This window comes from Eleginops maclovinus, chromosome 8 (genome assembly GCF_036324505.1).
Source record: "Eleginops maclovinus isolate JMC-PN-2008 ecotype Puerto Natales chromosome 8, JC_Emac_rtc_rv5, whole genome shotgun sequence".
Taxonomy (NCBI): Eukaryota; Metazoa; Chordata; class Actinopteri; order Perciformes; family Eleginopidae; genus Eleginops; species Eleginops maclovinus.
Window position 1 is genome coordinate 13,802,657 of NC_086356.1, and position 24,213 is coordinate 13,826,869.

At 40.2% G+C, this 24,213-nt stretch overlaps 3 protein-coding genes across 10 annotated transcripts in view; 2 read left to right on the forward strand and 1 right to left on the reverse strand.

Moving 5' to 3' along the window:
* cabp1b (calcium binding protein 1b) overlaps nt 1-13,605 on the forward strand; it is a 29,849-nt gene extending 16,244 nt beyond the window's left edge. For 2 of the 6 annotated variants that reach the window (XM_063889062.1, XM_063889061.1), the window contains 6 exons: nt 10,121-10,151; nt 10,258-10,401; nt 10,582-10,691; nt 11,048-11,122; nt 11,224-11,296; nt 12,147-13,605. In XM_063889062.1, coding sequence (XP_063745132.1) covers nt 10,121-10,151; nt 10,258-10,401; nt 10,582-10,691; nt 11,048-11,122; nt 11,224-11,296; nt 12,147-12,172 — 459 coding nt within the window. In that variant the 3' untranslated portion in view covers nt 12,173-13,605. Of the gene's footprint in view, nt 1-5,841; nt 6,442-9,112; nt 9,281-9,660; nt 9,855-10,120; nt 10,152-10,257; nt 10,402-10,581; nt 10,692-11,047; nt 11,123-11,223; nt 11,297-12,146 lie in introns of those variants that run through there. The other 4 variants (XM_063889063.1, XM_063889060.1, XM_063889064.1 and 1 more) reach the window with 4 other exon arrangements.
* A 770-nt stretch (nt 13,606-14,375) lies between these two features.
* On the forward strand, nt 14,376-23,631 carry gpat4 (glycerol-3-phosphate acyltransferase 4). 3 transcript variants are annotated; one of them, XM_063890358.1, is made up of 15 exons: nt 14,376-14,579; nt 15,403-15,481; nt 15,585-15,658; nt 16,547-16,616; nt 16,711-17,008; nt 17,462-17,536; nt 17,689-17,778; nt 17,884-17,977; nt 18,105-18,220; nt 18,534-18,589; nt 18,685-18,770; nt 18,847-18,975; nt 19,836-19,915; nt 20,251-20,366; nt 23,235-23,631. In XM_063890358.1, the coding sequence occupies exons 3-15, from the start codon at nt 15,632-15,634 to the stop codon at nt 23,267-23,269; spliced, it is 1,272 nt and encodes a 423-aa protein (XP_063746428.1). In that variant the 5' UTR covers nt 14,376-14,579; nt 15,403-15,481; nt 15,585-15,631; the 3' UTR covers nt 23,270-23,631. The 3 variants fall into 3 exon arrangements, with proteins under 3 accessions (XP_063746428.1, XP_063746426.1, XP_063746427.1); XM_063890356.1 differs by having other exon boundaries at nt 15,403-15,658; XM_063890357.1 differs by having other exon boundaries at nt 14,394-14,708; nt 15,403-15,658.
* LOC134868945 (protein FAM200A-like) lies at nt 20,370-23,242 on the reverse strand. The gene is made up of 2 exons (XM_063890355.1): nt 20,919-23,242; nt 20,370-20,780 (listed from the first exon to the last, which is right to left on the reverse strand). The coding sequence occupies exon 1, from the start codon at nt 23,001-23,003 to the stop codon at nt 20,922-20,924; it is 2,082 nt and encodes a 693-aa protein (XP_063746425.1). The 5' UTR covers nt 23,004-23,242; the 3' UTR covers nt 20,370-20,780; nt 20,919-20,921.
* Nucleotides 23,632-24,213: the final 582 nt, after the last annotated feature.

Sequence of the window (24,213 nt, forward strand, 5' to 3'; positions counted from 1 at the left end):
ACGTGGTGTTTTTAGGCAAAGGAACATTTTGATATTCTGCTATTATTGGCAAATTGTCTGTTTGTTGATGCTTATAAGAAACTGCATGGCTGATGGCAGGTGGAGGGTCACATGTGAGGTGCAGGTGAAGCAGGATGCCATGTGTGTTCAGACCTCCAGTCACCCCAGTTGAGCAGATAAAAAATTGATGCATGCATGCAGTCAATCTTACTTCTGTATGTATCTGGTATCCATCAGTTTCACAGCAGGGGGGCTGCAGTCTGTCATGCGTTCCAATATGAATACAGTCGCTTTCATTTTGCGTGTCACCTGATAACAGCAGGGGGATCAACTTTCCCTCAGTGTGGAAAACTTTTCAGTGATGAGAGCTTGTCATGCACAAACAGACACAATAATGGCAGGTAAGTAAAAATTGTGTATACTGAAATATAATCTTCACTTAAAATGTTTGAACTAACGTTGGTGAGTGAGGGTCAGCTGCAGATAAACCGTGCCTCTCTTCTTCCCTGCATTACCTGTCCACTAATACATCCGTCTCTTCCTTACTTCTTCTCCTGTGACTCCGACACATCGTGCACTTATACAGTACAGCAGGGTTGTCTATCCACCCCCTTCTCTTTTCTTGTTTCATTGAAATCCTTCTCTCTGCGTTGATGATAAAAAAAAAGCTGGAGAGGAGACAATTACCTCCCCGAACGCTAATGTGTTCCAGAAATAACTCCTCTCAATCCAGGCCAGAGCTTCAATCAGTCTTAGGGGTTCCAGTGAGGCAAAATCCATGCAGTGACGTACTATATCAGATCTCTAGAGCTGCTGATTTTGGTGGAAATAGCACTTGTTCCTGTTTATTATCTCCACTATTTATCATTTTATATAGTTTAGTCAGCAAATGTAGCTATGAAATATTTTTAGAGATGGGAATCAACCCAGAAAAAACAAACAACAGGATTATTCAGTTGTACTTCACATTAAAAACATCAAAAAGTTTAGCTCTTCAGCGATGATGAATGCATATCTTGGAGCTGAATCATTATTTCTTCAAAGGGTAGACGTTTGTTTTCGTGTAATGTGACTGTGAAGATAAGTCATATCAACTATCAGGATAGAATTGTGATTTGACTCAGTCGTGCATAATTGTTTGTGTGTGAGAACAAAAAATGGTCAAAGTTGAATATTCGAGAAAGAAATTGATAGAAGAGACAGTTATTTTTGCACCTGCACATCATCTCACACCAAGCTGTTTTATTTTATTTTAGTGACCACACAGTCATAATACCTGCTCATTGAATAGATATGGCAGCACTACGCAGAATGCAGAGTGAAATATAACACACTACAATTGCTTATTTCAAATTTTCTTACATAACATCAAGATCTGCATACAACCCCAACAGAACTCGTTCGCTGCCAGTGGAAGATGCTAAAAATAGCCCATCAAGACCTGAATACGAGACTGGAGGAGGGAAGAGTGGCTTTTTTTTTTTTTTTCCATGGTAAAAATATTCAAATCCTCTGGCAAGCCTGCCACCTGACAGAGCAAATATAAGGAACGGTTGAATAAATGATCAAGTTACCTTCGGGTAAGCCTATGTTTTGCCAAGCTACCAATACTGCGCACTTTCATATTCATAAGATGAATCATGATTACCAGAAAGGCTAGTGTAGGGGTTGGAATAAGGACAAAAGTGAGATGTGGTTAGCTGGTTGAATGCCTTTTGCAGCTACAATGTAACGGATAGATTGTGATGCAATGATTCATTAGATAACGCTCTCTTTTATTAGAAAATGCAGATATTTAAAGCACATATAACAAAACCATATTATTTTTGCACATTCAGGCCTTCCAGGTTATATCACACACCTTGACTAAGGACAGACCATAAGCAATTTTTTGCCCCAGGAGAAAATCTGTTTCTATTTTAAGATATCCTCACAATCACCACATCACTCTTGTGTGACCTTGCTTGAAAACAACTCATTAGGAATTTGGAAATGTGGTTCAGACCAGCTATTACCAGAGGTTTGTTATCTAGGTCTATTAGCGAGGAGATGATTTTCTTTTCAAATGAAATGGAGATGAAAGATTGTGTTTGATCCAGCAGAGGGAGCAAGCACTGTTCGCTCTAATAGGTCTGAATACAGAGAGTGTGTATGAGTGAAAGAGAGGGATTAATGGTCCACTGTGTGTCACATCAGTGAGACAGGATGAGTGAGAGGGCAGGGGAAGAAAGGGAAGGAAGGAAGTAAATCAGGAGGAGGACAAAGAATAAATAGAAGTGCTGGCGAACCTGATGATTGTTATATAAGGCAAACACTTCTAACTTCCCTGCTCCCACTAGACAAGATCAGAAGACAATGTAAGGAAAGATCTTCAAAAACAAATTGGCCCTTCACTTCCTCGCCTGCTGTCCCTTTTATTCATCTCGCTCTCGCCCAATAACGTTTCCTGTTTGCTGTTCCCTTTCCTCTTCTATTAGCTTTTATAAAATCTCCTCATCCCTTTGCTGGGGTCACACTGACCTTGGTGATGTTTGAGGAGTAAAAAAAAAGAGTAGGCAAAACAACAAGAAACCAAATGAGTGGAATAAGGAAAAAGAGCTGGGTGGAAATAAGAGGAAAATAAATCTTCATATTCATCATAGCATATGCCTGCAGTATGTCTAGAGTATACCAGGCTATTTTTAGACACAGTTGGATATTTTTATAACTGCGCTGGCAAAGGAGGAGGCAGGAAATTCACTCTTTGGTTAAATCCCTTTTTTGAGATGAGGATTAGCTAGTGAAATGTAAAAACCTGCGCACTCAACTGCACGGGCTGCAGTTTAAAGCATGTGCATGTGCGTGGTGATGCTACATATTCATGGAGACCTGAGGCTGAAAGGGAAAATCAGTGAGAGACAGAGGACGGGGGATAAATGAGTCAGAGGAGAAACAACAGGGGTTTAATTGACTCAAATGAGGCAATGTCAATATCTTTCAGTGGATGACGTATTAGATGTTCAACCAGACCAATTAAACATTTTTGAACTATCTGAAATAGCCCTGAATTTCCAGAATTATCTAGCATGAACACTCAATATTTCAGCTAAATGAATCAATCGTAGGATAAAACTGTGACGTCTTAACCCAAGCACTAGAAGATGACGCAAGTGTGCTTTGCATTTTCTTTCATCGCCTAGACTGCCTCTGAGAAATATACACACACACACACACACACACACACACACACACACACACACACACACACACACACACACACACACACACACACACACACACACACACACACACACACACACACACACACACACACACACACAGAGAGAACTCATGGCCACCCTTTTTATCACTTTGTCTTTGCAGCAGAATAAAGTAAACCCAGTTGCTTTCAGACGACGTTTGACCGTGACAAGGTTACAAGGTTACTTTGCAATTGAAAAGAGAGACAGAACAAGTTTTCCGTACAATAACAAAAGAACAAATGTCAGATTGATGATGAACGCTTCAGAGCTTGTTATTACATCCTTTCTTGTCCTACCCCCTCCTGTACATCTTTCAGCTGATTTAACACACTCATGGCAGTGGATGAAACAGGATTATATTTGACCTCAAAATCTTCATAATAAAGCAAAAGTAATTATTTGCTTTTCTCATGGAAGGAGATTCCGGTCTAGTACATTTATTAGTTTTCATATGAAATATGAAATCTGTGTGTGATTCCAGGAAAAGCGTCCTTGGTTATTCATTTGAATTCTCTTCTGAGATGTTAATGAGGATTGTGTTGTGTAATGTAAAGTAAATTGTGTGTGACTGAGAAAGGGTGAGGAGAAGGACACAGAGGGGAGATATAGATCTCATGCCCGTGCTCACTATAGTGGCCTGACATTATGAGAGCTGACGGCCCCTGTGTCTGACGTCTGATGTGTTCTGAAGTTCACAATGAGCCTCCGGTGAGGGGCTGGGTGAATCATCCGCAGAGCAACACAGAGGAGCCGCGCAGATATTGAATAGGAGCGAGATCTGAAGCGACTTCGGCGTGAATGTGTTTATTTAAATGGCAAAGAATGGACAAGGTCAACGGGAGGGAAATAAGGATATCTATTAGTGGCGCAATGGCTTTAGTTAAAGTTAGCTCAGGAGTGAATGGTGCTGGTAAAAGCCTTAAATGAGGGTTTAATAATGCATCTTGCTTTTTGTATTTTTAGACAGTGCTGACAGAAGCACTCACATCCTTTAAAGCCCCCCTCTGTTTAAAAATGTGTTACTTCAATTGGATGTTTGACATTTGATCAGCTGAATGATGTATGTGCAGTTTGACACAAGAAGGCTCTCTTCAAATTCATCTGAGGATAAAACGTTTCTCTCTGCTAAACTTAGAACAAAAGGCAAGATTGTGTTACGTCACAGCTTGTTTGGAGGCAAATCATGTCTAAAATGAGCAACCTGCCCGAGGAGATCAGGGCAGCAAACCCAGCCTGCTCTTTTAAATGCATTTTAGAAACACTTTGTTCACCTTCAATGAGATTTTGTTTGTGTTTTGTAACTTCTTTGTGTTTTATAATGTTTCCAGCGACTGTTTCTTTTTATGTTAATTTCATTCTCTGTGTGTATTTAAATCTGTCTTGTTTTATATAAGTTATAAATATGCAACTTACACAAGTGCAACGAATAATGTGAAGCCTCCAGTGCACAAACCCTGAGAAAGGTAATTCTTATTCATAGAAGAGAAGCTATATTCTGAGGGGATGTAAGTACATTCAATACTACAAGATGCAGTTAAAGGTCATTTTATCATATTTATGGGTGAAATTAAATTGTTGTGCAGAATTGCTTGATTTAGAGGGTTTTGAATCATTTTGTAGGATATTTTTGTAACTATTGCATTAAGATGGATACAACTTAAATGCTCAGCTGGTTAAACCGCTGACAAATCACCACTTTTTTTTCATACCAGATTCATACAGTCAAGCGCCACAAAATACTTGCATTTCATTTCTTTTGTGGCTCGGATCACAACAGAAATATGCTTAGCACGAAGCCAAAGCGATGTGCTACCTTTACACTGTTTTTTTTAGAATATTCTTTTATTTGACGTTTTGCACTGAAATGCAACCTTCTTCAATACATTTTTATACTCTTCTAAGAATGCATCCGATTTTAACTGTAGTTTGTGGAGGTGAACTGTAAACAAATGATGTTAGCAAAAACTACAATATAGCTCTCTGAAATGTAGTGGAAAAGTAAAAGGTATTATAACTATGAAATGAATAGTACAACAATCTCTAAATGACACATAAATCCCCCTAAATTGCGTCTGTTTAGCTGTTTGATCTTTAGCGACACTCATACTCAGCCATACAATAGGGGTGTGTGTGTGTGTGTGTGTGTGTGTGTGTGTGTGTGTGTGTGTGTGTGTGTGTGTGTGTGTGTGTGTGTGTGTGTGTGTGTGTGTGTGTGTGTGTGTGTGTGTGTGTGTGTTGAATGCTGGGGGAAGAGTGGTGAAAAATGTGGGGGAGTAGGGGGTGAAGAGAGAGCGTGTGTTATATTTTTAGCTCCAAAGCCCCACATCCGTGTGTGTTTAATTGAGTGTGATTTTGTGTGTGTGTGTGTGTGTGTGTGTGTGTGTGTGTGTGTGTGTGTGTGTGTGTGTGTGTGTGTGTGTGTGTGTGTGTGTGTGTGTGTGTGTGTGTGTGTGCGTGTGTGTGTGTGTGTGTGTGTGTGTGTGTGTGTGTGCTGAGTGTGTGCATGTTTGGATTAGTGTCTCCAGCGTCTCGCTCAGGGGAAGGTAATATGCTTGTCCGAACGAGCTTCTTCTGTCACATTCGCATAGATGGTTTTAAACTGTGGAGTAGGGGCGAGAGGAGTGGGGGGAAAAGAGCAAGAGACAGACAGATGGACAGAGAGAGAGAGAGAGAGGGGGAGAGAGAGGGAGTGTAGAGGGGAGGGAAGGAGGCAACACGCTGTAGCAGAGAGGATGGAATGAATGAGCAATCTTGCTTTTCTACTCTTGGCGCTTGCATCTCGCTCTGAACACATGCATGCTTCCTCTTCCTCTCTTTTCTTTGTGTTGTTTGGATCTGTCCTTTGTCCTTGTTTACATATTTCTTCCTTTGTCTTAGTGTCCCTCCCCTCGTACCTCCCAGCATCCTTGCCTCTACGTCCTCCCCGTCAACTCCTTCGTCCTCTCCCTCCTCTACCTCCTTATGATATAGCTGCTCCTCTCCCTGCCTTTTCCCAGATGTCCTCTTATGTTAGTCAATGACCCACAGAACCCTCTTCCCCTTTCTAATCACCCCTATTCCCATGCATGCCCGGGAGCATATGCAAACACACATGCATACACTTACATACTGTAACACAGTCACGGTTATAGAGAAAACTTAAAACAAGGAGGATTTTTCTTTTGCAATGGGCAACTCTGTAAAGTCGCTTAGAAAGAAGGTAAGATCTGCGGTGGTCTTCTTGAATCCCCTGAGTGTTGGTGCATGTTTGTCTCATGGTGTGTGTCCCAACCTGACTGAAGGCTATCTGACTGGACCTGCTCTGACTGAACCCTGTGTACTGTCTGACTGGCTCTTTACTAACAAGCTGTTTAAACCGTTTCCCTTGTTTTGTGTCACCTTGAGTTAGCATGTGAGGTAAAAGTAGAAGAGTTTTTAATTTGAACCTGTAGTTTAAGTCAGGAACGTAATTGTGTTGATCGATTGGGAGTATGTTGAAAAGTCATAATGTACTGAGTAGGGCATCTTTAATATGACCTATTCTCAAATGCTGTCTTTTAAGATCCCTCTGTGCTCATTAATGCATTTTTACAATCCCTAAAGAAAACATTTTAGCCTTTTGTTCAGAGTGGGTTGGTCAGACCTGATGGGGGGGAAAAAAGTTGGGGAATTTGGATCATGTCAGTAAACATCAGTCAAATCCCGCAGTGATGCTACCTTACCAGCCAGCTGTAGCTTTCTACTCTGTTGAGCTGCACCTGCAGGATGTGATGGTAGAAAGACAGGTGTGCTCCTAAACTACATCAGATCCTTTACGCTCTGCTTTTAGACAACAATACAAGTTCGCAGTAGAGGATCAACAAAGGAAAAACTCTTTAGAAGATCAAGAAGATAACCTTTGTTTTGTACAACGCATCTCTTACATTGGCTGTCCTCATTGAATCAGCGTATGCTTTAATAAACTCAGTGTAGCAGACAGACAATCCCACAAATAGATGTTCCTTAATTTCCACAGCTGCACATCCTTGAGGAAGCACAATATGACATGCAACTGTTGATGCCATCTGTGCAGAATTGGAGTGCTTGAGAAGTTCTTGCTTGACTTCAGCCTTTTTTTGTTTCTTCCTTTGGTTATATAAGTGCAAGCGTGTGGCTTCATAGTATATTTGTGGCACAATATACCCACAGACAGCCCTGCTCCATGCATCACTTGGTCAGATTACCCAGTGGGCATCCGTTCCTGTGGTGGTGGGGACTGAAGCAATGCATGAACTGGCATTAGGAGTGTGAAGGTCATATGTAGAGAATAATGTACAGTATATATGTATGTATGCATAATTATTTGTTCCTTAAATATGCATATAGGTGTTGTACCTTTACTGTAAAAACATTTAAAGATGGGTGCTATGTCTGTGTGGTCTAAAGCGGCAGAAAAATGGTCCCCTTGGTAATTCGCTCTGACAGTGAGTCCACTCTACTTGCTTTAGCTGGATCTTTCTCCACTAAGTTGGCTGTTACATGGCGATAATTGAAGACATGACCGAGATTATCTAATTTTTTTAGACAAGAAAAGATGTTACTGCATTAGATAGTCACAGAGCATTACAACGTTTTTTTTCTAATAGTCTCTTCTGTTCTGCATTCGGCCGAAGATCAGGCAGCTGCTCGCTCTCATTTAAATAGCAGTCAGAAGTGCAATGTTTGGACCTTGTCTGGTTTTATTTAGAAGAAGCTTTTACATCCACTCTTGAGTAGCGACTGCTGTTTTTTAATAAACCTGTAGCTCTCTCTGTAATTGTGATGACAGCTGGGGAAACAACTTTTGCCCCCTGGTTAGTTGGCTAATGGGTGATTATAATCAAATAGCTGGCTGAACTTTAGCCTCAACTTCTGCACAACACAATTGTTGTATAATGGGGACACAAAAAACTGAAATTGAAGTAACTTACCAGCATGGTTCTTGTTGATATAAACTTTTGAAATGTTCTGGTACCTTTAAACACTGTACCACCGATAAAACTAACTATACATGTAGACTGTGTCATCAGATGGAATCCAAGGCTAGCAGTTAAACGTCTTCAACTGTTTACTCTGTTGTTTTAAACAGATGTAAGTGGATTACTGAATACAATTTATACTTGGTCTTGGTTCTGGTCAGCATTGTGGTTGGTATCATATAACGTTATGGTCAGTGTGATTATGGAGTACAGTGGCATTGCCACAAGAAAGACGGATGGGGCATGCAACATATCAATCATACAAATCCGGCTATGTTTTTTTATTTAGAATTATACTAGTATGGTCATCTGATGTCTTATTTTAATCGCCCTGTATGACTTTGATCTTGAAGGTGCTGTTTTGAACTACAAACTCCGTTAGAAAGGTTAGTCAAATGTCATCCTTTTAAGGCAAGAATATTGGCAGCTGAAAATGAAAGGGCAGTTAGGTGAGGCTGTCTGTGGGACATTGCAATTTTACTTTTGCTATGCATAAGCTCCACCATTAGCATTATAGGCAATTGTTACATTTTCTAAGGTGGTTTAGGGTTAGTTCTGCCACTAGGGGATTGAGATTTCTTATAATTCCTGCGACAGAAGCTTGGTGTTGTGTTCTGTTGTGCAGCCTTGTGACCTGCAGGACAGATTCATGGATGGCATCAGTTCCTCATGTCATGACAAATTACACCCTCTTCCCTCTCACTGCGGTGCTTTCCTTGGTCATGACTGACCTGACTCCACACTTCTCTGTGACTGGCAGACATATGCCCGTCACCCCCCTCCATCCCACCTCCCTGTTGACTCCATGCTACCATAATCTGAGTCACGGTCTTCTACCCCTGTCTTTGCTCCTGCTCCCATGTCTGGCCCCCCCCATCCCAAATGCTGCCCCAGGACCAAAAGAAGAACTACAAGGCAGTGCAGTCCTGTGAGGAGGGGGGATCTGGGGGGGCCTATCTTGAGCCGCTAGTGGCCCTGGCCCAGAACGGAGCCAGCATGCACACCGTACTGGGGCCTGCGTGCATCTTTCTACGCAAAGGCTTCGCTGAGAGCCGGCAGGCTGTACGTAAGTCCAGACAATATCATGTGCATGCATGGCAAGAGATCAGAACACATGACAGTCCACGCAGAATAACCAAAACATGTGATGAATGTGTGTTGTACTCACCTCTCACTGTAAAATCAACACTAACAGCATGTAAAAAAAACGTGGTTGAAGTCTCAGGCTATTATTTTAGAAGATGAAATATTATTAGTCCTTTTGAAAGCAAGAAGGCAAGGGTGCAGAAGGCAAGGGCGTGTGTCTGTGTGTATTTATGCACCAGGAAGCATTACTCATAAACAATGGTGGACATTTGTAGTGAGATGGAGGATTCTTAAATCTGGGCTATGGTAATGGCCTACATGATTATCTAACTAATCTAATTTGTTTGGACAAAGTGTTTTTATTTAAGATAACAGTGAATCCTCAGTGTAGACGACTGCTGTTTTACTGCCTCTTCTGAAGACAATCTCTCAGATAGCTGTTGGTAACGGATGCACGGGTTGAGATTGAGTCATGTTGATTTAATGGACGGGGAAATGGAGGATCTGTTGTGAGCTTTGCGTCCCTCCAATGTCTCTGCATTTCATCTTGGTCCTGCTATTTTTACTTTCCCAAAACCCTAATGTGTTATTTTTCCACAGGGTGTTACAGAGTGCCAGGAGTGCTTGTTTTCTGCAGCAGGTGATCTCACTGATAAGCTCTTCCCCTCTGACTGGAAGGAAACATGCAGACTCTTGGCACTCTGCGGCACATACCTGCTGTTATTGTATCATACTGTGTGTGGAATGCTACATTTTGGCATGATTTTAAAAATACCAGCAGTGTTAGAATCCTGACCTTTCCCTGATCTTTTACAGGACCGAGAGTTGAGGCCCGAAGAAATGGATGGTAAATTCAGTAAAAATACAAAAGGAGTAAATATAACATTTCCACGATATTGTTGAATCATTTTCACATCTTCCTCACATTCTCTCTTCATGTCCCTCGCTTTCAGAGTTGCGTGAGGCTTTTAAGGAGTTTGACAAAGACAAAGATGGGTTTATCGGCTGTAAAGACTTGGGGAACTGCATGAGAACTATGGGATACATGCCAACAGAGATGGAACTTATCGAACTCAGCCAGCAGATCAACATGAATTGTGAGTAAAACTGTGCCTTTTTATATGTGCATTAAAGGGCCTGTTTATTTTTCATCAGAAAAAGATTTAGAATCAGTTGTGCACGCTATCACTCTATCAGGTAATAAAGCAATAAATCTTGTGACTCTTAGATAACCGTATAGGTTAACCAAGCTTAATCCTTTTTAACCTGTCCAACAGTGGGGGGACATGTTGACTTTGAGGACTTTGTTGAACTCATGGGGCCCAAACTTCTGGCTGAAACTGCAGACATGATTGGGGTGAAGGAGCTGAGAGATGCATTCAAGGAGGTGAGGAAAGACATGGGTAAAAACATTTTAAAAAAAGAAGCAAACTGAGTGTGATTACAACAATATATCGCGCTCACCAAACATCATTATTTCCGATAACAGAGACAATAATCTAAGGATGTTATACCGGTGGTTTGGTAATTTAGTGATGCTGATAGTGGTTGATAGTTTAGGATTAGATTTAAGAAAAGGGGAAATAGCATAAAACATTTAATTGTATATAGCACTCAAGGTAATCAAACAGGCATAGCATTAGAAAAGGGAAAATACTATAACATATATATACACAATATAGCATTTAGGATTTTAATGTAATAACTGTGTATTATATTTTTGTCTCTCTTTCTCTCTCTCAGTTTGACACTAATGGTGACGGCCAGATCAGCACAGCAGAACTCAGAGAAGCAATGAAAAAACTTTTAGGACAACAGGTACAGAGCTGCTGAGAGTCTCTATCCTCTCTGTTTATCAATCAGGGTGTCTGTCTGAATCCTGTCCATTTATTCAAACCCCCCCCACCTGACTCTTTCAGGTCGGACACAGAGACCTGGAGGACATCCTACGAGACATCGACCTCAACGGAGACGGGCATGTGGACTTTGAAGGTAAAGAATCCCATGCACTACGTCACATCATGCTTTGCTATTTATGTACAGTATACTAATTTCACAGCGTGCAGAGCCTGGAAATTAAATATGCTTACAGCTTCTCTTTGTCTATTAGTCTCTCTCACTTTAACACACAGACAGACACACTTCAAGTAAAATGCCAGCGTGTGTTCTAATATTTGGTCACCATGCTGATATTGATGTTAGGGGATGAAGGCAATACATTCGGTCTGTCTGTCAGATTACCTCCACACCAAAGGATTATGTCACCTCTCAGATTACCCACAGAGAAATAGATGCAAACACATCAGGGATGAAAGTATTAGAAACCACTGCTCCTCTCAGTTGTAAAACGATACTTACATCGACATAATTTCTTACTTTTTCTAGCATTCTATATGCAACCCATCAGAAATAATGTGAGAGCTAAATTTGATTTTATTCCTTATGAATGCCTATATGTTGTGTACGTTTACTGTAAAACCATGTGAAGACGGGTGCTATGTCTGATGTTTAAGTGTTCCCTTGTTATTCGCTGTGACAGTAAGTCCACTCCTATTCCTAGAGTTCATGCAAAGTAGATCATGGTCAAAATGTTCGTCATCGATGTGGTTTGTGAGATTGTATGTTACCATTTAATAATATCAGAAAATAAAGGGTTATTGTGTCTGTTTTTACTGAAAACTATAAAATGTTTTGGAACTGTGAGTTGATATCAACTGCAGAGTTAAGTGATAATGGAGATTTTGCACAAAAGTGAAACCCTCTATACATTAACAAACATCACAAGTATTATATCATATATGTATTAAGGAGTAGTTATTGAGGTTTTTTATTTAATTCCCAGAGTTTGTGCGGATGATGTCTCGATGAGTTCCTGACAGAAAATCGACATGGCCTCTGGTAACGAAAGCACGAGGAAAGATAACAGCACGGAGCACCAATGGATCTCTAACTACTGAGCTTTCAATGAAAACTTAAACATATCAACCCCGCCCTGAAACTGCCATGCTGAAGCACCAGGCTGTTAACCACAGCCAAGAAGTAACACTGTTGATTTTTTTAGAACATAATCAAAGCCAACAGCTGCATTTGTAACTTTTGCAAAGTTTATTTCAAAACACATTTTCCTTAATAATACCAACATCCTTGATGCTGATGTTGAATCAATGGGTAAAACTGGATGTTTGGGTGAGATGCTCAAACACTGTTAATAAATGTAGCATTTAAATACACATTTTTAACTACAGCTGTTAGCCAGCAAACATCTGAACTAACATTGCACATTTTTCTCTACAGCAGAGGACATCTCAAGCACAAACACAAGATGGCAATATAAAAATATGTTATGTGATTCTGTCAAAGATGTGTGTTTTGTGCTTACTGTTGTCTCTCTCCAACCTACTGTAGGTTTAATATGTCCCCTAAGACTATTGTCATACCCTGGTTAAGGAAAGCCAATATTTGTTTTGTAATTATGTACTATGTAGCACTAATGCAGTTCTTCTGACTAATAACATTATGCCTATCTTACTGTGATAAATGTCATTTTCCGTGTGCATCAACTGCAAAAAAACCCTTGAAGGAAATTCTCTTGAGTTACAGTGAGTTTCTAATCTTGACTACTGCAATATGCCTTTGTTATTACACGTATGTTTTATTTATTCAGAGTTCTGCTCGCATTAATACACAAAGTTTGACAGAGTATCTACCACAGAGCGTTAAAACTAAACTGTACATGAAAAACAAGTTATTTTTATGCTTTATTTTTTTGCAGAGAGCTTTATGAACTTTGCCTGTTTATTGGGGTATCGTGAGTCTAAACAATCCTGAAGTGATTTTCACTTTTTTAACTTTAATACCTCAAGATGAATTGAGCAATCAACCTCATCCACTAAACTGCCCCTAGCATAAACTCTAATATCATTTTACCCTTCTGCCATCATTATCTATACTTGTGAAGAAGCCGCTTTTGCTTCTTTATGAAAAAAGCCAAAGAAAGTTTACAAGAAAAATATGAGTCTATTCAGTGTATTAAATGTATACAGTGCATTTTAGAAATATACAATCCATTGGATTTTATATTTTGAAATGGCAGCTTGAAAGGCCCTTCCAGGGTGATGGGGCAGCTCAATTATAGTTTGACTGTTCATAAATGGACATTGGGGCATATGCATGTTATAATGTTGAGACATTCTTCCAAAGGGAAATCTTACTTTGTGTTTTTACTTGTCTTAAGTGTGTGAAACTATGCATGCAAGAATCAACTGACATTTGTAGCAGATTAAATAAAGATTTTTATTGGAGCTTGTCTGTCTTAAATAAAATGGAGGACACATATCACCAGGTTGGATGTCTATCTTTCGTGTAAACATTTCTAAGGTAAGGTTTCGATTGTATGACAGGTATCTATTCATTTCCATGGACAATCATATTGGACAAGTTAAGTGAATAAAGTGTTGGACCATGTGGGTTTAATACAGCAGGCATACAGTAATGTTAAATTCAGCAATATTAAAACATTCCTTTTAAGAGATTTGATGTTTTGAAAGCCAAAATGAAAAAGCTTCATCAAACTTTCATGGTAATAATTTCTACAAAAGAGGCAAAAACATTCTGGCAAGTCTTCTTAATAATAGAAACACACAGTCCTTTCTTTAATGACTCATTTTGTAAAGTTAACAGAAACAGGACACATCTTCACCCTCTCACAGCTTGCACGCAATGTTGTTGTTTAAGGTTCTTTTTCTTCACAGATTTGTCTTTTTATGTAAACGTGATATAAGTAACTCATAACATAAATGCCAAGCGCATCATCAATTTTTATTAGTAGTAATAATGGATAGGCTACTAGTCCATGTGATGATAATAAGTTATTTTTTTGGATAAAAGCGTCAGTAAAATGATAAAAAATGATTTTTTTTGTTGTTGTCTTCTTGGTACTTTTTCCATAGTGAACGCATTAAATTGACATTCAGCAGGTTATGTTCATTTAATGTAAACTCTGAAAGATCATTTTGGACCACCCCTCTGTAATCAGATTACTGTGCACTTCCTGCCCACAGTGCAGTGACGGCGGCTCTCATTGGTCACCTGTTGTCATGTTGCTATGGTAAGCCTGTAAATAAAGCCAGCAGCTGCACACGAATACATGTACCGATTTTACAGCCGGGGCTGTCCTGATGGAGAAACACCTGCTGTACCTGTCGACCGTCTGTCACCTCACTCCTCCGCCACCATACTACCGTTAAAACCGGGGGACGGTAAAAGCCGTTACCAGGTAGCTAAGACAATATTAGCCGTTAGCCGTTGGTCAAAGTAAGCTTCATTAACCTAGCAGCTATCTTGCTAGCTTGTTACCAAACTAATTCGTGGAAACTTGCTGTTAAATAAGGCATACAGCAGCAGAGTAAGTTAACGTGTCCCATTTACATTAGCTAGTAGGCTACACTAGTGATGAAGCATAGAAAACAGTAGCTGTTTGCTGGTAGTTCTAATTAATGTTAGAATAACAGTAATGCAGATGATCATTTGTGAAGGGTTGTAGCTAGATAGCACTGCTTGTTGTACCATAACGTTCAATTATTAAGAGTAACTAGCTTTTATCAAACCTTTCTGTGTCAATTGAATCCCTCTGCTCTGAGGTTTACATGGTTTATACGAGGTTTTTTTTTATTTATCATTCAATACATAGAAAGTGACAATATTAATGTAGTTTTCTTACAACCTTTTATAAACTTCAACATAATAAATTCAACATAATAAGACACTCCCTGGTAATAAGAGACTCCCTGACAAAGGACCTCCGATAAATAGATAAATACAATGAAATGGAGGGCGGGGGTTACCAAGGACATCATGATTTTTTAGCATTAAACTGTAGACCCTGATGCTGGATTAAATAGTATTATGTCTCATTGAATAATATATGAGTGGAACTATGTGTCTAATATCCTACCCATTATTGGTCAACAGCAAATAATTATATTGTTTTAGCGATAAATCAATCACAGTTTTGCAGAGGTCACCTGAAAGGGGGTATAATTGTTGTCCTTTTAATCTTGATATTGACTAATCTTAATGTTATGATCTATCTTTATCAGACGCCGACAATGAGTTTCTCCTAATGTACGTTCCACTGTGGGCTTCGGACGGCGTCTCTTCAGACTGACCAGGAGCCTTGTGAGCAGCATGGCTTGGTTTACAATTCCTGTTGAGAACCTGCTGTGCAGATGTCTCTGCGTCTTCATCACTGCCTGGTTGACTCTTCTAATTGTCTTCATAATTGTGCCGGCCGTACTTGGAATATCTTTTGGTATCCGCAGACTATACATGAGGACACTTCTCAAGATCTTTGAGGTGAGCTTGGTCTCTGTGTATTGCACCATGTTATTAGAATGATACATAATCAAAGTATTAGGGGGCTGTAAGAGGCAGAGGCCATGATGCTGCTGCCTCCTCTTCCTCAGGGATTGTGGTTTAGGGCACATTGCTGGGAGCAACACACTTTTAGCCATGGGACTGTTATCTGAGGGTGCTGTGGAGACTGCAGGGAGTTCGACCCCTGGGACGATTATTATCTATTGTTGGAGGACTTTTTGTGATGTGCTGCATAGAACAAAAGGAGTTCTCCTCAAGCCCTGCCCCTGGGGTCCTTCAGTTTCTGAGGGAGTTGTAAGAACTCCCTTTGGCACTAGAATAAGGGACAGTACTGCGGTTGCAACTAGATTGCTAACTGTTTTACTAATTTCCCAAAGGTTGTATTAGATTTGTTAAGGACTATTGCCAGATGGACAATAGTAGAGCAAGCTGGCTTTTCTTTTTTCTTTTTTGTACCTATCTACACCACCGAATCAGTTATGTTGTTTACAGGGCTTCTATGCATTGAGTAGTGTCAACTATCTTTGCTTCATGCAGCAAGTCTGGATATAGTTGATTGTGTAGGAGTTTATGTATGTAGTAATTGTGAATAGTTTGTGTTTTATGGGCTACAGCCATTCCACAACACTCTTTGGTGTTTTTATTCCACGCACACATCATAGAGGATTCTTTTCTCCCCCATGTGTCCCAGAGGCCAAAATGGTGACCTATTTCACATCAGACGAAGCGTGAAACTGAAATTGGACCACATCATGTTTCTGAAATATCTCTGCAATGTTTAGTCATCTGAAAAATATATTCTATGAATCTCTCATCTTAAAAAATGTAACATTGTTTTCAAGTTATACAAATGTGTTTTTCTTACAGTGGGCAACCTCACGAATGGAGATAGGAGCAAAAGAGAAGAATCAGCAGCTCTATAAACCATATAGCAATGGTAAACATGTTATATTTTATATTTCTCACTCATAACTGCTGTATCATTTTGATGATTATGTCAAATACATGTCTTCTTCTTGTTCCCATTGTAGGAATCATAGCCAAAAAACCACCAACGTCCTTGCAGCAGGAGCTCCAGGAGCTCCGTGGTTCTGCCCGCTGTCCGCACTCAGAGCCACAATTTGAGATGGCCGACATCTTCTTCTTCTGCCGGAGAGGTGTGGAGAGCATACTGGATGATGAGGTGACCAAGCGATTTTCTTCCCAGGAACTGGATAGCTGGAACTTGTTGACTCGCAGCAACTACAACTTCCGTCACATCAGTCTGAGACTCACCGTCATCTGGGGCCTCGGAGTCCTCGTCCGCTATGGAGTGCTGCTGCCTCTCAGGTCAGAGCAGCACACAGGCAGGGCATGGGGTCGAGGAAGTTATAAAATACATCTCATCGTGAAAAGGGGCTAACAACTAGTTCAGTCTTATAATGTAGGGCTGTACCCAATAACTTTTACTTTTTAAGTTTCTATTGAGGTTTCGAATTAGCTGTAAATGTAAGTCGCCATATTTCTGATCTCATCACCCTGAAAAAAAGGAAATCAAACAAAATCATCCACATGAATAAAGTGATCAATCCCATTGGAATATATTTCATTTGATACAAGCCTTTTGTGAGTTTTAGAAATGCAAACATCTACTATAGCACTACAATTTCATTCTACAAACAGTTTAATGCTTATGATAGTAATGTGGCCTACCCACAACTGTGTAAAAATACAAAGGTAACATGAATAAAGCTACACACCTTTCTTTACAGATCTAACAATAGGCTCTGCTTTCTTCTGCAGGGTTACTCTGGCAGTCACTGGCATTGGTCTCCTTGTAGCCCTGACTACTTTGCTGGGCTTTTTACCAAATAGAGAGTAAGTTTCCCACAATTCTCAGTAACAGTTCAAGGTCAACATTACAAGGGCAGAAACTAAATGACCAAAAGCTACATGAGACATCTATTGGGACCAAAGTGAAAGCTTAAAATGTCAGGGGGGGAGTAATTGTTGTTATGCTGTATTTTTAGGTTAAGGTTCTACCTGAGTGAGAAGATTCATCTGATGTGTCACCGCATCTGTGTGAGAGCTCTCACTGCAATCATCACTTATCATAACAGGTACAGCATGTTTAATATTAAGAAACCAAACCAGTTAAGATAGAACATTATAACTTTATAATCATCCAAACTGTAATATTCACAGCTTTTCATATCGTATTCTAGAGAGAACAAACCAAAGAATGGAGGGATCTGTGTGTCCAATCACACAACACCCATTGATGTCATCATCCTGGCCAATGATGGCTTCTACTCTATGGTAGAAAAGTGTGTGTGTTTCTGCGAGTGAGTGAATGTGTGTGTTTTCAGAGTAAATGATTATGACGAATTAAAGATAAGTAGAAATGTTGTTTTTGAGATGAACTTGTGCTGAACTCGTCTCTCAGGTCGGCCAGGTACATGGAGGGTTGATGGGAATGATGCAACGAGCCATGGTCAAATCCTCTCCTCACATTTGGTTCGAACGATCAGAAGTCAAAGACCGACACCTAGTGGCCAAGAGGTACCAGTGCATCTCTCAGTGTTTGTGTTGCTCTGACACATACCGTTTCTCCACATGCTTCCTGTTGATACAAATTGCATTTATAGGCATTGAAGAATATAACCACATGCAGATAATGACATTTCCTGCAATTTATATCAACTCAGGTAATATTTTACCTAGATATAGATCACAGGGTATACATTTATACTGATTTTGGTTGCTATACAAGTAGTGGTTAATATTGAACATAATTTAGCTGGTAGCTTAGAGGTTAATGGCAAGAGTCTTTAAAAAAAAAAATGTATTGATATGTTATGCTTTGCCCTTTCAGGCTAAGTGATCATGTTGCTGACAAAACGAAACAGCCTATCCTGATCTTCCCTGAGGGTATGATGATGTACATCTTATATACTGTATACGTGTAAAGCCCATAGCATTGTGTATTATTGTGTCAATAAGTCTTCACGCTATGGCTGCTGCAGGTACTTGCATCAACAACACATCAGTGATGATGTTCAAAAAGGGCAGCTTTGAAATTGCCTGCACAGTCTATCCAGTTGCCATAAAGGTAGGAACTTTATTTTGTGCTTTATCTCCTTTCTACTAATTTTGCCATCCTATATAACTTTATTTTCATGTTGCAGTATGATCCTCGGTTTGGGGATGCTTTCTGGAACAGCAGTAAGTTTGGCATGGTGTATTATCTGCTGAGGATGATGAGCAGCTGGGCCGTTGTCTGCAGCGTTTGGTACCTGCCACCGATGAACAGAGAGGTGAAAGTCTATGTCACAACTAATTATTGTGTGAATGCTGTTCTACAGAGAGCGCAGGAAGAGGGATGTCTTTTCAAAATAAAAGCCCTAGAATATCACTGTATCCAAACAAGAAGTTCAGGATAAGGTTTATTATTCTAGATCTACTACTACTACTTGTACTTATAGTATAATACTGTGCTCATTTGATGTACCCCTTCACCCTTCAGTCTACTTTCAGCTACAGAAACCATTTAACTATTAAATTATTCAGCAATACATTTTGTTGTTTATACCTCTTTTAACTATTATGCTTTATCACTATTTTTCCTACTCTGTCAATTTTACATTTCCAACAGTCAGTGCAATGCATTTGAGCTTTAACATTTTTTATTAAAAATGATTTCACTTTTCTGCATCTTTCCGCTAAATCCTGCAACACACTTAGTAGGTTTTTGTAGCTGAAAGCAGCTTCAGACACCTTTTTTTTTTAATATTCAACTTTTTCTGCATTTTCAGCAACAAATGTGTGTAGCTTTTAGCATTCATTTAGTTACAATATACAGGACTTAATTAAAAATGAACTGTGTTTATATTATATATACAGTTTACTTGTTGCTTATTCCCATATGCACCATAATTTCCTTTTGACCATTGTCTCCCTCTATTTTAGGTTGCTTTTTCTCTATAATATTCTGTGTTGCATTGTTGGAGGAGCCTGGGCCAACAACTAGGCTTTGGCTATTGTGCAGAGGACAATGAAGACTTTGAAAGATTAAACTTCAGTGATAGGTCTTTCAGATGATCTATTGTTTATTTCATTGACTGGAATACTTTACCCTTCTTTTGTTAGCCTGTTGTTTTGTATTGTCCTTGTGTAGGAAGGGGAGGATGCGGTGCAGTTTGCAAACAGAGTGAAAGCAGCCATAGCTGAACAAGGAGGAATGGTGGATCTGATTTGGTGAGTCGTTAGCCAAGTTTTCATCCAAAGGTAGTGTAAATAAATAGCAAAAGAAAGAAAATGCTTGCTATCATTCACGACTGTTACATAAATGCCCATTTTCTTTTTCACTTAGTTCATTGAGATAAGCAGCATGTTTAGCTAAAGCTTTGTCGTTACACAAACAGTTTCTAAAATTAGCCCAGCCTAAAAAAAAACACAGTTCTGGCTGATTTCCAGAACAGATTGTTTTTAGTTCATAGCTTTAACAGAAACTGTTGTTTCTGGAAAACACTGATAACAGTGTTGAGTACGTGTGTGACTCTCCTTTTACTTTCGTACCTGTTTCTTTTCAGGGATGGAGGGCTGAAACGAGCAAAAGTCAAAGATGTTTTCAAAGAAGAGCAGCAGAAACTGTACAGTAAGGTTCTTCTAGGTGAGCAGGGCGAGGGGGACCAAGGCGACGACAACCATTTAAAGCAGGGGTTTTCAACTGGTTTTGTCCCAGGGACCACCATTCGGACTAGAAAGCAATCCGCGGCCCACTGATGTGCCTGCGCGTGCGCGTGTGTATTTGGTGTTACATGCATAGCTCAATGCATGAAACATGAAAGAGAGGCCACGCAGATTTTATAATAATAAAAGTAGATTTATTAAATTAAATTAAATTAAAGATTATTTTAAAGAAAGAATAAAGAATAATAAAGTGTTGTGCAATTCAGTATTGGGAAAAGTAACTAAAAATGTCATGCAAAGTCAGTCTAGGTGTGTGACAAAACAACACCGGAGAACCAAAATCCAACAAATGAAGACCAAGGCAGCCTCAACTGCTGGCTGGTCAGGGCTTTTATAACCCAGCCAGGACAGACCTGTCACCAATCACCTGCTGTAGAGACAGAGCGATTGAGAAAAGCAGAGAGAGATTGAGAAAAGCAGGGAGAGAGAACAGGCTTACCATTAACACAGGGCGGGGCCTAAACCCGCCAGGGTCGTAACAGTGAAAACATGGGAGAATTAGGCCTACCTGTCAGTGTGATATCTGGGCGTGGTGAAGTCCACACAGCCTGTCTATTCGTGGCGAAATGGTAGACAGAGACAGTCTCATGTCATTCTCTGGATCAAGCCTAGCCCTGTACTTATTCTTTAAGTACGCCAGTGTAGAAAAACCACTCTCACACAGGTATGTGGTTGGAAAGGGCAAAAGACACCTCATTGCTTTTGCAGCAAGCTGTGGAAATTCTGTCTGGCAACTTATCCAGAATTTAACAAGGGGCTGTGTGTCGTACATATGCCTCCTGACAGAGTCTGTGGACATCTCAATCAGCTTATCCTCTTCCACAGCCGTCAGACTTGACCCTACTGATGCATCGTCACTGAATGGGAGCAGGATCCACTTGCTGTCACGGCGCCACTCTTCCGAATCAGTGAAGTACTTTGCGAATTGACGCACAAGCTTCCTCAAATGCTCACATATAGTGTCGTTGATGTCAGTGCTGTCAGGGTATTCCTCAACTGAAGGAAACATCGCCAAGTTATTGCTCTCCACTCGTTCGATCCACTTTGACATTTTTTTCACAAATGCGTCGAGCTTCTCGTAGAGCTGCATGACGTTTGCATCTCTCCCTTGCATGGAGCTGTTCAACTTGTTCAGCTCTGCAAAAACATCTGTGAGGTACGCCAGCTTAGTTAACCAGTAACTATCGTTGAAATTGGAAGCCAGATCAGAATGCTTCTCGCACAAGAACTCGTAGATAGCTCCGCGTAGTTCAAACACACGGGCGAGCACAGCGCCGCGAGACAGCCAACGCACCTCTGAATGATAAAGGAGAGAGCTGTGTTCACTTCCCAAGTCATGGCATAGGGATGAAAACAGGCGTGTATTCAATGCGTTTCGTTTTATGAAGTTGACCGTCTTGACAACGACATCAAACACACCACTGAGCTCAACACTGAGATCTTTGGAGGCGAGAGCCTCTCTATGAATCAGGCAGTGTGTCCAAATTACCCCCGGAGCCACCCTCCTTACATGCGCAAACAGTCCAGTCTTGCTGCCACTCATGGCTCGGGCCCCATCGCTGCATAATGCAACGCACCTCTGCCACGAGATATTGTGCTCCGTGAAAAAATCGTCCAGTGCTTTAAATATTTCTACACCGGTAGTTCGCCCGGGCAGTGGTTTGCAAAAAAGAAATTCCTCGCACATAGTGCCACTGTCCTCGTATCGCACAAATGTTAACAGTTGCGCATCATTAGTAACATCTGTCGTCTCGTCGATTTGAAGGGAAAACAGAACTGTCTGAAGTTTTGCCATCAGCTGGTCTTTGACATCATTTGCCATTTCCCCAATTCGTCTTCCGATTGTGTTGTCTGACAACGGAATAGTTTTTAATTTGTTGGCACATTCTTCGCTTACCATAGCTCTGCACATATCTATGGCTGCTGGCAATATAAGCTGCTCTGCAATGGTATGGGGCTTCTTACTTTTTGCAACCCTGAGAGCGACCAGATACGATGCTTTCAGTGCGTTTTCATTTATTTTTGCACTCTTCCTCATGGTAGCCTGCTGTCCTTTGAAATCACGCAACATCTGTTGCATGTACTCAACGGGTTTGGCCTTCAAGTGGACGTGATGCGTCTCCATATGCCGCGTAAGTTTCGACGGCTTCATAGCTTCATTACAGAGAATTGTTGAACATACGAAACACAGTGGTACCTCCTCTCCTGCTCTGTCTGTCGTCACTGTGAATCCATATTTAACATATTCCTCATTGTATTTTCTTTTTCGTCTTTTTTGCGAAGTTGACGCTTCGGAAGCCTGTCCTTGCCCTATCGTGGCGGCCTGTCCCTCTGTCGTGGCAGCCTGACCCTCTGTCATGGCAGCCTGTCCCTCTGGCACTTTCCTCACTACAAAACGATCCATTGGTGCTAGATATATAGCTAGACTAGTACATATGTAACAAATGTTTGCTGTACTACAACCTATCTTAAAATACTCTCGTCGGCTATGCTTATAAATGTGTGTCAACTTTGCTCGCAAGACTGTACGTAATGAATAATAAGTGAGGTTAGCGACGCAACTCATTACCATTAGCGAATCACAGGCTACCATAGACTGGATAGGCGCAAGGCTACATTCTGTCAGCTTGAATTTCCTTTATATTATTTTAAACATATTTTTCACGATATGTAACGGTATTCTGGAAATGTGTTGAAATATCAAAGCGAATTTATATTAAAAAAAAACAATGGTGAACTGATCAACATAGGCTCTTGTCACGGACCACATGCAATGCCGCCGCGGACCACCAGGGGTCCGCGGACCACCGGTTGAAAACCCCTGATTTAAAGGATGAAAATCCAGAAGAGGATGAATGAAATCCAGATCCTACAAAAGAACAATGAGGAAACGGAGAATATATGCCATTATAAATAAAGAGTCTTACGTCTTATACCGTGATGGTGGATGTGAATTACAAGTAGAAATCTATATTAATATATATCATTACTGTGACTGTTATTTTTACCAGACTGGAGGAAATATTTTTATTTTTTCATATTTTTGTGTAAAACGTATATTTATTTTCATTGTTTGTGTGATTGAAGCTAAGATAATGGTTGCACTTACGGTACAGAAAGCTCAAACGTTGAAAGACATGCAGAACCTTAAAGGTCATGTCTTTGTTCTAAAAAAGATTGAATATAGACTAAAGTCTGATGGTGACCTTCATTTACTTTAATGTGAGCTTGTTGTATATCTGATTAAAACAAATCCTCATCTAAAGAAAGTCTAAAAATGTTCAGTATCAAGTACTACAGTCATTACGTCAGTCAGACACGGGCAGTGCCAACATTCGTGAGTCACCTTGTTAATTGGCTCAAGGCTCTATAAGTGTCTTTGCCCTTAATCTTAAAACCAAAGGAGAGGTGAAAGTGAGACCAAACATTTTTCAGGCCTGACACACCATGTTAAACATGTCATGGTTTGTCTCAGGTTGTTACAATAGTTTATGAAGGATTCAAGCTTTAGATTGTAGCAATGTGTTCATTTGCTCTCTTCACAACAGCAGGAGTCGGTGTTGTTAGAGATAAACTGCATCACATATTTTGGCTTGAAAAACCAACACGTAAATCAAACTCATGGGAATTGAGGGTATATTGAGTTAAATGCAGGGGAACAATTCTTAAAAGACGAGTTTATTAACTGATTTAAACAGAAAAAATAACAAACACATTGCACATGTATCAAGGCATTCAGTCCTGATTCTGAAATCGATGCAGACACTGGCACTGCAGCCTGATTAAGATTCCAACGGGAGCTG